At 42.4% G+C, this 15,137-nt stretch overlaps 1 protein-coding gene across 2 annotated transcripts in view; it reads right to left on the bottom strand.

Annotated features, from left to right (window-relative positions):
- The window catches only part of LOC121002769 (NFX1-type zinc finger-containing protein 1-like), a 291,483-nt gene that overhangs the window by 119,926 nt on the left and 156,420 nt on the right, over positions 1 to 15,137 (bottom strand). For both annotated transcript variants that reach the window (XM_040434303.1, XM_040434304.1), the window contains 2 exons: positions 5,183 to 5,285; positions 2,453 to 2,658 (listed from right to left, as the gene is read on the bottom strand). In XM_040434303.1, coding sequence (XP_040290237.1) covers positions 2,453 to 2,658; positions 5,183 to 5,285 — 309 coding nt within the window. The remainder of the gene's footprint in view (positions 1 to 2,452; positions 2,659 to 5,182; positions 5,286 to 15,137) is intronic.

The raw sequence follows: 15,137 nt of genomic DNA, 5'->3' as shown, positions 1-15,137 counted from the left end.
ACACTTTCTTTTTTTGTTGTTGAGGTTAAGGTGCCTATGGTGCTATAGAAGCGCTTTGTATAGGACTGCAGATACCAGCCCTGCTCCACTAAAGCCTGGCATAGATGGGCTATGTCAGGCTTTAGCAGAGTTAATAACAGATGACCAAGATAGATGCGGGGTATTAGTTCCATCTAGTTTTAAATGCAAGCCCTTAGGCTAGTATTACCTTTTTCTTATCTACCAAATTTCTAATTCCTATAACTATTAAAACATAACCTTTATTTCTTCACACACTAAAATAGATCTCAACTAAAAACTCGCTGCCACTCCTGTTCACAACTGAAATTCCTGCTGGTACTACAGACAGAGATTGCGGTGGCGTGCGCACCCACCTGCGATCACTGGTATGCCGTTACTGTAATTCCTACTGCATTATTTAATAGTGAGAGCTCTTGCTAGCCATTAAAAGTAGTAAAATATCCCCCCCCCCCCCAACATGTTTCACCAGCTCCCTGGTGTCATCAGGGGTTTTGGCAATGATACAGGCAAGCACTGTGCCTGGGATTATATAGACTCTGTTTGAAGGCTCATCACAGTTCAGCCAATCATGCCCCGTCGCGTCAAAGCACCTCCCCGTATGTCATACATCAGTCACCGCAGATCGTTCCAGATTGGGCACCTTACCTGTGACGTGACATTGCATGTATTAGGACTTAGAATATCAGCATGATTCTCCCAAGACCTACAGGGTGACTGAGCCAGTGTTTAAACTTTGTCTTAAGTGCTCATAAGGCACGTGTGTGCATGTCTTTGATCTTAGTTTCTTGACACTGCAGGTCCACGTATCTCTATCGATAACCGTATTGTATAGGTTATTGCTGCAGTGAGCTGAATACTGAAATTAAAGGGGTTTTCCATCTCAGACAATGGAGGCATATCACTAGTATCGCTAATACCCAGAGGTGGGACCCAGACCTATCTCGTAATCTGAGTCAGCAAGGTGAAGAAGGCAACCCCTGTGCATATGCTTAGTTAATGCATCTGGCTATGATAGATGTGGGATCCCCTCTATGAGCCAGAACAGAAAGCCATACCGGTAAGTTATAAACCCAGCATTTCCATATTTATATGGATGGAATGTGCAGGAGAAATGAATTGCTGGCTGCAAGCTTCACCAATCAATAGCTGATCATGGAATCATGAGACAACATATTAAACCTAAGTATTCTCCAAGGAAACACATTTATATACCTTTTATATAGAAATATAATAAAATATGCACCAATAAAAGCATCCTCAGAGCATGTTTTAAAGCAGGGGTACTTAACTGGTGGACCACGGTCAGAATCCAGACACCTACATGTCCTGCATTCAACTGTATTTGCATCCTCAGGATGCAGATACAGTTGAATATGATGGTAAAGGTGTAAGCAATCAGCTCCTGCTTCACCATTCCCCTGCTATCTGTAGTTCCGCGCAAGCAGGCTTGATTTAGTGACGCCATCGTACCTGCTGCTCTGAGCGTTAGACAGAGCAGTACCAAGAGGAGCAGTTGTTCTCTGCTCAGGTTATCAGGGGAACATGGGACAGGTGAGTTGAGTATTTAAACTGGAGGCACTTGAGGGCGCATAACTCCTGTGAATGAAGCCACTTGACCGAGAATAACTCAGTGAGGGTGGCTACTTGAAGCGGCATAACTCTGTGAGGGGGGGTACTTGAGGGGGCATAGCTCTTTGAGGGGGGCCACTTGAGAGGGCATAACTGTGAATGAGGCCATTTGAGAGGGCATACGTGTTAAAAAAAAAAGTTAAAAAAAAACCACCTTCCCTTTCCCATAAAAAAAAAAGCTTTATAGCCATCGCCATGTCCCAAAATGCCTGAACTATTAGAATATAAATTTATTTATCCAGTACGGTGAACACCGCAATGAAAAAAAAATTCATATACACTTCAAAGTCAATAAAAACTACAGATTGCCCCACAAAAAATATAGTTCCATAGACGTAACTATAAAAAAGTTATAGGGGTCAGAATATGGCAAAGAAAAGAAAAAATATTTGTTTCCTAAATTTTTTCAGAATTAAAGCACAATAAAAACTACATAAATGTGGTATCATTGTACTCAAACTGACCCGGAGAATGAGAGAAAAAGGAAATTTTTTGCTGCCCAGGGAATGTTGTAAAAACAAAACTGTCCAGCTGAATCCCAGCTTAATTGTTGGGTATCGGCCAGATCTCTCCCAGATCCTATTATAGTCAACGTGGCCAGCAGGCATTGGGGAAAGATCTGGCAATGCTGGATCCAGAAAGCATCGACAGGCCGTTGTCTGCCGGAACAGCATGCTGGAGCTAATAACGCTGGTGTAAAACTACCCTCAATCCCCCACCAGTAAATAAGGAAAAGTAATCATCAGCACTCCAGAAGTTAGGTGAGTATATGAAAATAAAGCTTATACTATGTTTCACTCACCTCCCATTCACTATCATTATCATGGTCCTCCAGAATATAATTGTGTACTGTAGATTCAGAAGTCAGGTCCTTATTTTTGCTTGCTCTTATTTGTGCTAACTCTTCATTTATATCATCACCATCAAGTTGGCGTTCAAATAATGCAATTTCAGGTGCTTTATGAACATCAATATTTTCTTCTTTATTTTCAGGAACCACATTATTATCTGTAGAATCCATCCATTTTTCAAAATGTTAATGAGATGAAAACAGCTCCATACAATACATAAATAAAACATACAAACAAGACTAGAAATGAAAGTGAAGATACATCTGTAATTCCATTCACAAGGTATGTGTAAGTGAATTTGTATTGATTTATATTGAGTTCTTCTTTTCAGGATATTTTATGACAATTCAGAAATTATTACAGTGGTGTACAGCACATGGAATTATTCCATAAACTGTTTTTCTAATATGATTTTAAAGCAGTTTTCCAGAAGTACAACATTGATGACCGATCCTCAGGAAAAGTCATAAATATCTGATCAGTGGGGGTCCAACAGCTAGCACCGCCACTGATTAGCTGTTTGAAGAGCTCCTGTGAACTCTGCAGCATCCTCTCAGCATACCAAGCACAGTGTCGTATATTGTATAGTGCTTAATATTGCAGCCCAGGCCCATTCGGTTGAATGGGCCTGAGCTGCACATAGACCATGTGACTGATGAACATGACATCACTGGCCTAGGAAGAGACAACAGCGATCAGACATTTATGACATATCCTGAGGATAGGTCAATAATAGAGATGAGCAAATCGAATCCCACGAAGTGGAATTCGATCCGAATTTTAGGATAAATTTGATTCGCCTCCAAGCCGAATTTCCTCGTGCTTCGTGTAAGCGAATCGATTTAACATGAAATAGTGTAAAAAACAAAAAAAGTCATACTTACTTCCTCCATTTGCTTGCGACGGGCTGTACACTGCCTATCAATATGTAGCACAGTAAGTCTACTGTGTTATGTGCCATTTGTGCAGGGGGTGGATCACAAGGGGCCCTCCTTGCTCAGGAGCCCACTGGGGGATTCACCAGTATCTCTGTGGGCCAGTCCGAGCCTAATGTAATGCAATGTTATTTAATGCTATTTTATATGTTCATACCTTGTAATGTACCCAGCAATGATTTTGTATGGATGAGACCAGGTTATTCACATTGACTTTCCTGCAGGAAGTTAGGTGTGGATCCTGGATCTGCCCCTAGCTCAGTCTAGAGTTAGAGGAGGAAGCGAGAGCTGTGACATATGCTCTACTCCTCACATGACTGGGCCAAATTAGTAGAATTACCTACTCAAGTGAAAGAATTCACCATTTCTACAGTACTCCAGAGATAGAGAGAAAGATAATGGAACGAAGCTCCAAAATCTGCATGGACAAACATTGAAGTCAGTCAGTAAGGTATTTTGCTGTTTAAGGCTCCTATGGACTTTACTGTTGTGAGAGGGACATTGATAATACACCCTTCAAACTTGGACATGGTCTATCTTTAACTCTGTATCCCTCTGTTGAAAAGTACAGCCACCATTGAAAGAGTAATGTTGCCAGCCATACATTCTGCAGAAAGAGACTCTGGGAAGATAGAGAAGAAAAAGTACTATAATTCCCTTTTTTACTCAAATCCATACATTGAAAAATGGGCGGATTTGCACTGTGAATTATTTAGAATTGTGTTTTGATACTGTTGGATGTATTACAACTCCTATTCTGCACTTTAGCCGAGAGAGACGTTAACTTTCTACAACGCGGCTGGTTACTTACTCATGCACCATATTTTGGCCATTGCACCCTACACCTCTTGCCCTGCACACCCACCAAGGGAACCCCAACTACCATCAGGCAGGAGTGCCCTCCTAACTCTGCCCTGGCTCTTGGGAGCATTGGTGTGAGGATTGCCACTGTGATTGACTGTTACAGCCAGAGCTATCACTCCCTACAGACTTTATTGCAACTCGTTCACTTATTAGTCAATACTATTCAAATCAACAGTTTGGTGTTCTTCCTCTGCCTAACAACAAATCACTGCATTCGTGCCTATGACATTGGCATCTTACCCATGTGTAAAGGCAATATCAATGCTGAGCAGTATATAGAGGTTTTAGAACAACTTATGCTCTAGTTCAGGGAAGACCTTGCATATTTCAGAAAGACAATGTCAAACCATATACTACATCTTTATTTTAATTCTGTATGGAGATCCGTCTCTGTAAAGCATTCAAATGTATGGGCTCCATCGAGGGAAATCTGTTATCACCGATATCTCACGGGATTTCAGTGAATAACTTTGGGATTTGATTTTTAAGTTGATAAACCATTTTAAAACTTGGTTCCGAAATCGGCTTCGATACCGAGGTACCAGTCGGTACCGAAGCCGACTTCGGATTCCTGTTTTAAAATGTTTTTCAATTTTAAAAATCTCGCGAGATTTCGGTGATAACTCATTTCAACTCGCCAGAGCCCATAGTTTTGAGGGAAAAAAGTATTATGGGAACACCATTGATATTGGCTTAAAAATAGGGATCCATAATACCAACCAAATGTACACTATATGAAAGTGTCTTAGAGTGACAAAAGAATTGGGAAACTAAAAGATATATTGTTTGAGAAGCTTTATAGTCTATTTAAAATATATATCTCCAGCAAAAATCAAATCTCACTCTTACAACTATAGATATATACAGTGTACAAAACATTACCTTTTTCTTTGACTGTTTTGTTTATTTTGCTACATGGTTTGAGGTAAAGTGGTGCTAAACCCAGCCAGTCATCTCGGATATTGTTCATTGAATTCCTGCTTTCCTATAAGGGGTCATATTTTAATTAAAGATTAATGAACATTATAGCAATATTTTTAAATATAAATACTGTTAAATATACTTGGAAATATCTCAAAGGGAATAGTAAATCCTAATGCAGATTAAATCTCTATTTCATGTCTTTCAATATCTGTCAATTTGTCTATCTATCCAGTAAGGAAAGTAAACCTTATACTCTCCCTTTAAAGGGGTTGGCTACTTTCTGGCTACTTGTGACCAATGTGTTTGTAAGATGATTATATGACAATTTTTAATATAGCCTTTGTTAATATTCTGTGCCGTTTATCATATTTCATAAGCCATGCCCCCTTAGGCAAAACTGCTCTGTCCACATAGCGGTCCTATCCATAAGATGGCTGCTATGGAGGGTCATGTGATCAGACAAATCACCTCCATGTGATGTCTCCTGCATTCCAACACACTACGTCTCCACTGAACTCCTAACTGTGCAAGTGCAGATGGCAGGGTTAGTGTATATGAACAGAGGAGACTTCACATGGAGGTGATTTGCCTGGTCACATGACTCCATCAGCAGCCATCTTATGGACAGGACCTCTTGGCAAACAAAGGAGCAAACCTTATGAAATATAGGAAATAGTGCTGAATTACAACAAAGGGTATATTAGTAAGGGCCATATAATCATGTTAAAAACACATTCATCAAGAGTAGCCAGAAAGTAGCCAACCTCTTTAAAGGGTTTTTCCGAGATTTTGATTCTGATGACCTATCTTCAGGACAGGTCATCAGTATCAGCTTAGTGGGGGTCCGACACCCGGGACCCTGACGATCAGCTGTTTGAGAAGGCACCGACTCTCCTGTGAGTGCCGAGGCCTTCTGGCAGCTTACCAAGCACAGTGCCGTACATTGTATAGCAGCTGTGCTTCGTATCGTGCCCAGCCCCATTCACTTCAATGAGGCTGAGCATGATGTGTCCGACCCCCATCGATCAGATACTGATGACCTAGGAGTTGTCTTCAAACAAGACACAAAATAGTGAGCATTAGTGAATAGTGTGGAACATTGCATGTCATCAAGGAAAACTATTTAACTCCGATTGGAGTTTTGAGTTTAGATGCTCAAATTTAAAGAAACAAATTTACAAAAAATACACAAAAGTAAAAAAAAAAAAATATATATTAAAACTAATGCTGAGAAATATATAAAAAGAAGAAATATCCTCTGTGTGTCCCAGGAGCTCAGCAATGCCCCTTCCTCCTAATTCTCATTGTGCTGTGTCTGGCTGCAAGAACACAGGACAGGAGCCTCCCTACTGTGCCCTATCAGCAACATGACAAAATATCATTAAAGGGGATGTGTCACCAATTTTTTTTTTCTGTCAGTTAAAACCAGACAGTAACACATAGGGGAGAGTGATCAAATGTCAGATTTATCAAAAACGATGTAGCAGGATGACCCGGCTTTGCACGGGTATATTTCCACTATTTAATGTTTGTGTGTGTCGTTAAAAGATATCAACAGTATCCCCCATAACAGTGACCTCTACAGCATCCCACCCCTTAACACTGATCCCCCCACAGTGCTCCTCCCCCTTAAAATGTGACCTCCACAGCACCCCACCCCTTAACAGTGATCCTCCACAGCGATCTGCCCCTTAACAGTGACCTTCACAGGGCTACGCCACCTTAACACTGACCTCCACAGCACCCTTCCTCTTAACAGTGACCTCCACAGTGCCCTGCCCCCTTAACAGTGGCCCCTCACACCGTCCTGCCCCTTTAACAGTGACCTCTTACAGTGCCCTGCCTCATTTAAGTCACCTTCACAGCACTCTTGCCCCCTTAACAGTGCCTTGTCCCCTTTACAGTGACCTCCACAGTGCCAATGCCTTTAAATCACCTTCACAGTACCGAACACCCTTAATAGTGACCTCCACAGCACCCCACCACCTTAACAGTGACCTCCACCATTCCCTGACCCCTTAAGAGACCTCCACAGCACCCGCCCCTTTAACATTGACTTCCACAGTACCCCGCTGCCTTAACAGTGACCTCCACAGCAGCTGCCCTTTTACTAGTGACCTCCACAGTCCCCTGCACCCTCAAGGGTAACCTCCACAGTGCCGGCCCCTTTAACAGTGACCTCCACAGTGGGCAGCCCCCTTAACAGTGACCTCCACAGTGCCCACCCCTTTAACAGTAACCTCCACAGCGGCTGCCCCTTAAGTAGTGACCTCCACAGTACCCCATCTCCTTAATAGTGATTTCCACAATTACGCACCCCCTTAACAGTGACCTCCACAGAGCACTGTTTCCTTAAAATGTGACATCCACAACACCCCACCCCCTTAACAGGGACCTCTACAGCACCCCGCCCCTAAACACTGACTTCCATAGCAGACCATCCCCTTAATAGTGAACTCCACAGCGCCACACCCCTTTAACAGTGACCTCTAAAGGTCTATTCACACGTCCGTAAAATGGGTCCGGATCCGTTCCGCAACCTTGCGGAATGGATCTGGACACATTCATTCTCTATGGGGCCGGAAGAGATGCGAACAGCACACAGTGTGCTGTCCGCATCCGCATTTCCAGAGCTCCGGGCTCCAGAAAGAATAGAACATGTTCTATTCTTGTCCGCAATTGAAGACAAGAACAGGCAATTCTATGGGGGTGCTGGCCGGGTGTATTGCGGATCCATGAATGGACGGGTGAATGGACCATTACAGTGAAGAAAAATGGCTTTTTGTCATTATGGAAACCTGGTGTATCTGTGTATGTCAAGACTGAAGGACCTGCGAGTTTCTATTGGATAATAAGGGTCATGTGACTGGCATGTGTGAATGGCAGTTAGAGTGTGAAGCTGCAAGCTTCTATTGGCTAATAATTTTTTGGGGAATATCTCAAGAACGGTATGTCTTAGAGAGCTGAGAGCTGGTCTAAAACCTTCCCGGACACCTGATGTACCTATCTGCGCATAAAGAACAGACAGACAGACAACAGATAGAAATTAATTTTTATATATATATATATATATATATATATATATATATATATATATAAGAGATTAAAACTGGCTTAGTCTCCCATAGCAGCCAATCAGATTCCACCTTTAATTTTTCAGAGCTTCTATAGAAAATGAAAGGGGCCAGGGAACAGTTTTTCTTTGCTCCTGTTTTGATAAATCTCCCCCAATTACTTTTTTCTAATCAGTTTTTAGTTTCTGAATGCAGATTTTTTATTCTATTTCCTGTACATGATTATGGGGGCTTCCATCTTGCCTGAGCTGTTCTTAACATCATTTAGAGATGCTTTACAGCAGCCCCATGGACCATAGACACAGTGGACAAGAGATGTCTCATTGTGACCTGTGCAGAGTTCAGGAGGGAGTACATAAGCTTTGACAATCACCTATTGTGAATGGTGGATACTGTGTTATCTGTATATACAGGGTGGGCCATTTATATGGATACACCTTAATAAAATGGGAATGGTTGGTGATATTAACTTCCTGTTTGTGGCACATTAGTATATGTGAGGGGGGAAACTTTTCAAGATGGGTGGTGACCATGGCGGCCATTTTGAAGTCGGCCATTTTGAATCCAACTTTTGTTTTTTCAATAGGAAGAGGGTCATTTGACACATCAAACTTATTGGGAATTTCACAAGAAAAACAATGGTGTGCTTGTTTTTAACGTAACTTTATTCTTTCATGAGTTATTTACAAGTTTCTGACCACTTATAAAATGTGTTCAATGTGCTGCCCATTGTGTTGGATTGTCAATGCAACCCTCTTCTCCCACTCTTCACACACTGATAGCAACACCGCAGGAGAAATGCTAGCACAGGCTTCCAGTATTCGTAGTTTCAGGTGCTGCACATCTCGTATCATCTGAAGGCAATCGTCTATGCTGTGAAGATACGAGATGTGCAGCACCTGAAACTACGGATACTGGAAGCCTGTGCTAGCATTTCTCCTGCGGTGTTGCTATCAGTGTGTGAAGAGTGGGAGAAGAGGGTTGCATTGACAATCCAACACAATGGGCAGCAGATTGAGCACATTTTGTAAGTGGTCAGAAACTTGTAAATAACTCATGAAAGAATAAAGTTACGTTAAAACCAAGAACACCATTGTTTTTCTTGTGAAATTCCCAATAAATTGATGTGTCAAATGACCCTCTTCCTATTGAAAAAACAAAAGTTGGATTCAAAATGGCCGACTTCAAAATGGCCGTTATGGTCACCACCCATCTTAAAAAGTTTCCCCCCTCACATATACTAATGTGCCACAAACAGGAAGTTAATATCACCAACCATTCCCATTTTATTAAGGTGTATCCATATAAATGGCCCACCCTGTAGAAGTGATATCTGTTATTCTAATCATACCTGTAATGATAAGCAAATAACTGCAGCAAAGTGATCTGTACAGACCATGAAGTGATGCCTATTATTAGGCTTAGTGGCCAGTGCAAAAACTGCAGGATGTTATATTTTTTAATATAGATAATGACATGGAAAATTAAAAATAACCACCAAAAAGTCTTTAAAAATATGTCCAACATAAAATTGATTTAAACAATAGCTCATTTTATGATAATACTGTACATTCCCTTTAATCCCTGCTGCTTTGCTAATCTTCACTATCTGAAAACAGAAGATCAACAGAAGATTAAGACCCATTTTCTCTGCAGGTTCATGCAGAAAATGCTTCAGGCCTCTGCACACGAACTTATTCGTTCCGTTATGTGCATTGGGGACTGCTATTTGCAGTCCCCAATGCACGGGCAACGTTCGTGCGGTGGCCAGGACGGTTCTAGATCCATTTAACTTGAATGGGTCAGCGATCCGTCCGTTCTGCAAAAAGATAGAACAAGTTCTATCTTTTTGCGGAACGGGAGCACGGAATGGAACACCACAGAAGCACTCCATAGTGCTTCCGTTTCGTGGTTCCGTTCCTTACGCACCGCATCTCCGGATTTGCGGACCCATTCAAGTAAATGAGTCCGCATCCGTGATGCGGAATGCACATGGCTGGTGCCCCGTGTATTGCGGACCCGCCTTATGCGGGCCGCAATACGGCCACGAGAGGCACACGGTCGTGTGCAAGAGGCCTCAGACTAACAAACAGTAGGTACATCTGTAACCCTTCATTTCTAGCTTTAGTGTCTTATCAAAGATTTTTTTTTTTAGGTATTAAAACAAAAACAACTATACAGGGAGTGCAGAATTATTAGGCAAGTTGTATTTTTGAGGATTAATTTTATTATTGAACAACAACCATGTTCTCAATGAACCCAAAAAACTCATTAATATCAAAGCTGAATATTTTTGGAAGTAGTTTTTAGTTTGTTTTTAGTTTTAGCTATTTTAGGGGGATATCTGTGTGTGCAGGTGACTATTACTGTGCATAATTATTAGGCACATTTAACAAAAAACGAATCTATACCCATTTCAATTATTTATTTTTACCAGTGAAACCAATATAACATCTCAACATTCACAAATATACATTTCTGACATTCAAAAACAAAACAAAAACAAATCAGTGACCAATATAGCCACCTTTCTTTGCAAGGACACTTAAAAGCCTGCCATCCATGGATTCTGTCAGTGTTTTGATCTGTTCACCATCAACATTGCGTGCAGCAGCAACCACAGCCTCCCAGACACTGTTCAGAGAGGTGTACTGTTTTCCCTCCTTGTAAATCTCACATTTGATGATGGACCACAGGTTCTCAATGGGGTTCAGATCAGGTGAACAAGGAGGCCATGTCATTAGATTTTCTTCTTTTATACCCTTTCTTGCCAGCCACGCTGTGGAGTACTTGGACGCGTGTGATGGAGCATTGTCCTGCATGAAAATCATGTTTTTCTTGAAGGATGCAGACTTCTTCCTGTACCACTGCTTGAAGAAGGTGTCTTCCAGAAACTGGCAGTAGGACTGGGAGTTGAGCTTGACTCCATCCTCAACCCGAAAAGGCCCCACAAGCTCATCTTTGATGATACCAGCCCAAACCAGTACTCCACCTCCACCTTGCTGGCGTCTGAGTCGGACTGGAGCTCTCTGCCCTTTACCAATCCAGCCACGGGCCCATCCATCTGGCCCATCAAGACTCACTCTCATTTCATCAGTCCATAAAATCTTAGAAAATTCAGTCTTGAGATATTTCTTGGCCCAGTCTTGACATTTCAGCTTGTGTGTCTTGTTCAGTGGTGGTCGTCTTTCAGCCTTTCTTACCTTGGCCATGTCTCTGAGTATTGCACACCTTGTGCTTTTGGGCACTCCAGTGATGTTGCAGCTCTGAAATATGGCCAAACTGGTGGCAAGTGGCATCTTGGCAGCTGCACGCTTGACTTTTCTCAGTTCATGGGCAGTTATTTTGCGCCTTGGTTTTTCCACACGCTTCTTGCGACCCTGTTGACTATTTTGAATGAAACGCTTGATTGTTCGATGATCACGCTTCAGAAGCTTTGCAATTTTAAGAGTGCTGCATCCCTCTGCAAGATATCTCACTATTTTTGACTTTTCTGAGCCTGTCAAGTCCTTCTTTTGACCCATTTTGCCAAAGGAAATGAAGTTGCCTAATAATTATGCACACCTAATATAGGGTGTTGATGTCATTAGACCACACCCCTTCTCATTACAGAGATGCACATCACCTAATATGCTTAATTGGTAGTAGGCTTTCGAGCCTATACAGCTTGGAGTAAGACAACATGCATAAAGAGGATGATGTGGTCAAAATACTCATTTGCCTAATAATTCTGCACGCAGTGTATAAATGTGGTTCTAAAAACGAAAGCCATAAAACTATGGTGGAATTGCATTTTTTTCCAATTCCACCCTATTTCGATTTTTTTCCCCAGCTTCCCATTATATCTTGTGAAATATAAGATGGTTTCATTAGAAAGTACAACTTGTCCTGCGAAAAAAAAATAATGCACTTATACTGCTATATAAATGAAAAAATGAAAAAGTTACAAGTAACACGTTTTTCATGCTGAATTATATTTAAAATAACAATTAATGAGTGCACAACCCTTTTAAAGGGGTTGTCCAAGTAATTTTTTTGTTCTTTGTATGTTTCTTTGTATGTTTACTAATCAAATGTAAAGGCTTTACCATGCACTTACTGCATCTACAGTTGCTGCTTTCGCAGATTTCACTGATGGTCACATGACCTGTGATGTCAGCTTCTCTCCCTGCTCTGATGATGATTTGTGCACAAGCCTGAGAGAGCAGAGATTGTCTGTACACCAGACATCACTGTTCTGGCCACGCCCCCTGTAATGCAGTCTGCTCTCTCCCTGGATTCTTCAGGAAAAATTTAAACCCCTTCAGCAGCACAGACTCAGGGCTGAAGGCTTTACTAAGTAGCTGCAGGCAGTGAGGAGACAAAATCTGGGCACAGGAGCTGACAGACTGGAGCAATTACGCAGATCATTGCACAAGAACAGGTAGGGGGAAGATCCTGTGTGTATCAGCAGTGTCATTGTACAGCTGGGACTTGTAGTCCTACACATACAACATACTGCTGAGTCTCCCAGCAGGCAGAGATGTCACTCAGGGCAGCATTCACTCTCTTTGCAGAGCAGGAGGAGGAGGACAAATATTAATGAGTAGGGATGAGCGAACCCGAACTGTATAGTTCGGGTTCGTACCGAATTTTTGGGTGTCCGTGACACGGACCCGAACCCGAACATTTTCGTAAAAGTCCGGGTTCGGGTTCGGTGTTCGGCGCTTTCTTGGCGCTTTTTGAAAGGCTGCAAAGCAGCAAATCAACAAGCGTCATACTACTTGCCCCAAGAGGCCATCACAGCCATGCCTACTATTGGCATGGCTGTGATTGGCCAGTGCAGCATGTGACCCAGCCTCTATATAAGCTTGGGTCACGTAGCGCTGCACGTCACTCTGCGGATACAAGTGTAGGGAGAGGTTGCAGCTGCGACGTTAGGGCGAGATTAGGCAGTGATTAACTCCTCCAAAAGACTTCATTCAGTGATCGATCTACAGCTGTGGATCATTGAACTGCTGCTATTCAATTGCTCACTGTTTTTAGGCTGCCCAGAGCGTTTTTCATTCACTTTTGTCTTGTGGTGCGCCAGCACAAGCTGCCACCAAGTACATTTAACCATCAATAGTGTGGTTATTTTTGGCTATATCCTAAATCAGGGTCAAGCTGTCATCAAGTGCATTTAACCATCAATAGTGTGGTTATTTTTTGGCCATACACTACATCAGGGGCAAGCTGAGCCTGTCACGAAGTGCATTTAACCATCAATAGTGTGGTTATTTTTTGGCCATATACTACATCAGGGGCAAGCTGAGCCTGTCACGAAGTGCATTTAACCATCAATAGTGTGGTTATTTTTTGGCTATATCCTACATCAGGGTCAAGCTGTCATCAAGTGCATTTAACCATAGATAGTGTGGTTATTTTTTGGCCATATACTACATCAGGGGCAAGCAGAGCCTGTCACCAAGTGCATTTAACCATCAATAGTGTGGTTATTTTTTGGCTATATCCTACATCAGGGTCAAGCTGAGCCTGTCACAAAGTTATTCTCATAACTTCACACACACGCTACTGTTCAATTCCAAGTCTATTTCTGTGTGTAAACGTATACCTGTCACCCAGCGCCTAAAAAATAGGCCTCAGATTTATATTCATCCAAATCTGTCATTATTGCTTTAGCTGGTCAAGTTATTTAGTGTCCGTCAAAGCACAGTTTTTGTTCTGGGTTGAAATACAATTCCCAATTTTGCAATTCTCTAAATTAGTGGTTTCTGCTGTATCAGGCCTACTTTAAATCTATCCCTAAAAGGGTATATAAGATTCAAGGTGCAGATAGGGTTATTCTCAATAACTTCACACACACGCTACTGTTCAATTCCAAGTCTAATTCTGTGTGTAAACGTATACCTGTCACCCAGCGCCTAAATAATAGGCCTCAAATTTATATTCAGCTAAATCTGTCATTACTGGTGTGCCTGTATTAGTGTAATACGGTACCTAAATAGATAGCCAGATAGTGTTAGGTGTCTGTAAAAAAAGGCCTGAATTTGAATTCAATACATTGGCCCGAATAATATTTTTCTTATTGTGGTGAACGGTAACAATGAGGAAAACATCTAGTAAGGGACGCGGACGCGGACATGGTCGTGGTGGTGTTAGTGGACCCTCTGGTGCTGGGAGAGGACATGGCCGTTCTGCCACAGCCACACATCCTAGTGTACCAACTACCTCAGGTCCCAGTAGCCGCCAGAATTTACAGCCATATTTGGTGGGGCCCAATGCCGTTCTAAGGATGGTAAGGCCTGAGCAGGTACAGGCATTAGTCAATTGGGTGGCCGACAGTGGATCCAGCACGTTCACATTATCTCCCACCCAGTCTTCTGCAGAAAGCGCACAGATGGCGCATGAAAACCAAGCCCATCAGTCTGTCACATCACCCCCATGCATATCAGGGAAACTGTCTGAGCCTCAAGTTATGCAGCAGTCTCTTATGCTGTTTGAAGACTCTGCTGGCAGGGTTTCCCAAGGGCATCTACCTAGACCTTCCCCAGCGGTGGAAGACATAGAATGCACTAACGCACAACCACTTATGTTTCCTGATGATGAGGACATGGGAATACCACCTCTGCACGTCTCTGATGATGACGAAACACAGGTTCCAACTGCTGCGTCTTTCTGCAGTGTGCAGACTGAACAGGAGGTCAGGGATGAAGACGATGCAGGGGATGATGAGGTCCTAGACCCCACATGGAATGAAGGTCGTGCCACTGACTTTCACAGTTCAGAGGAAGAGGCAGTGGTGAGACCGAGCCAACAGCGTAGCAAAAGACAAAGAGGGAGCAGTGGGCAAAAGCAGA

Source organism: Bufo bufo, chromosome 5 (assembly GCF_905171765.1).
Source record: "Bufo bufo chromosome 5, aBufBuf1.1, whole genome shotgun sequence".
Classification (NCBI taxonomy): Eukaryota; Metazoa; Chordata; class Amphibia; order Anura; family Bufonidae; genus Bufo; species Bufo bufo.
The sequence above is the reverse complement of the archived record's forward strand: the minus strand, read 5'-3'. Positions and strand labels throughout refer to the sequence as shown.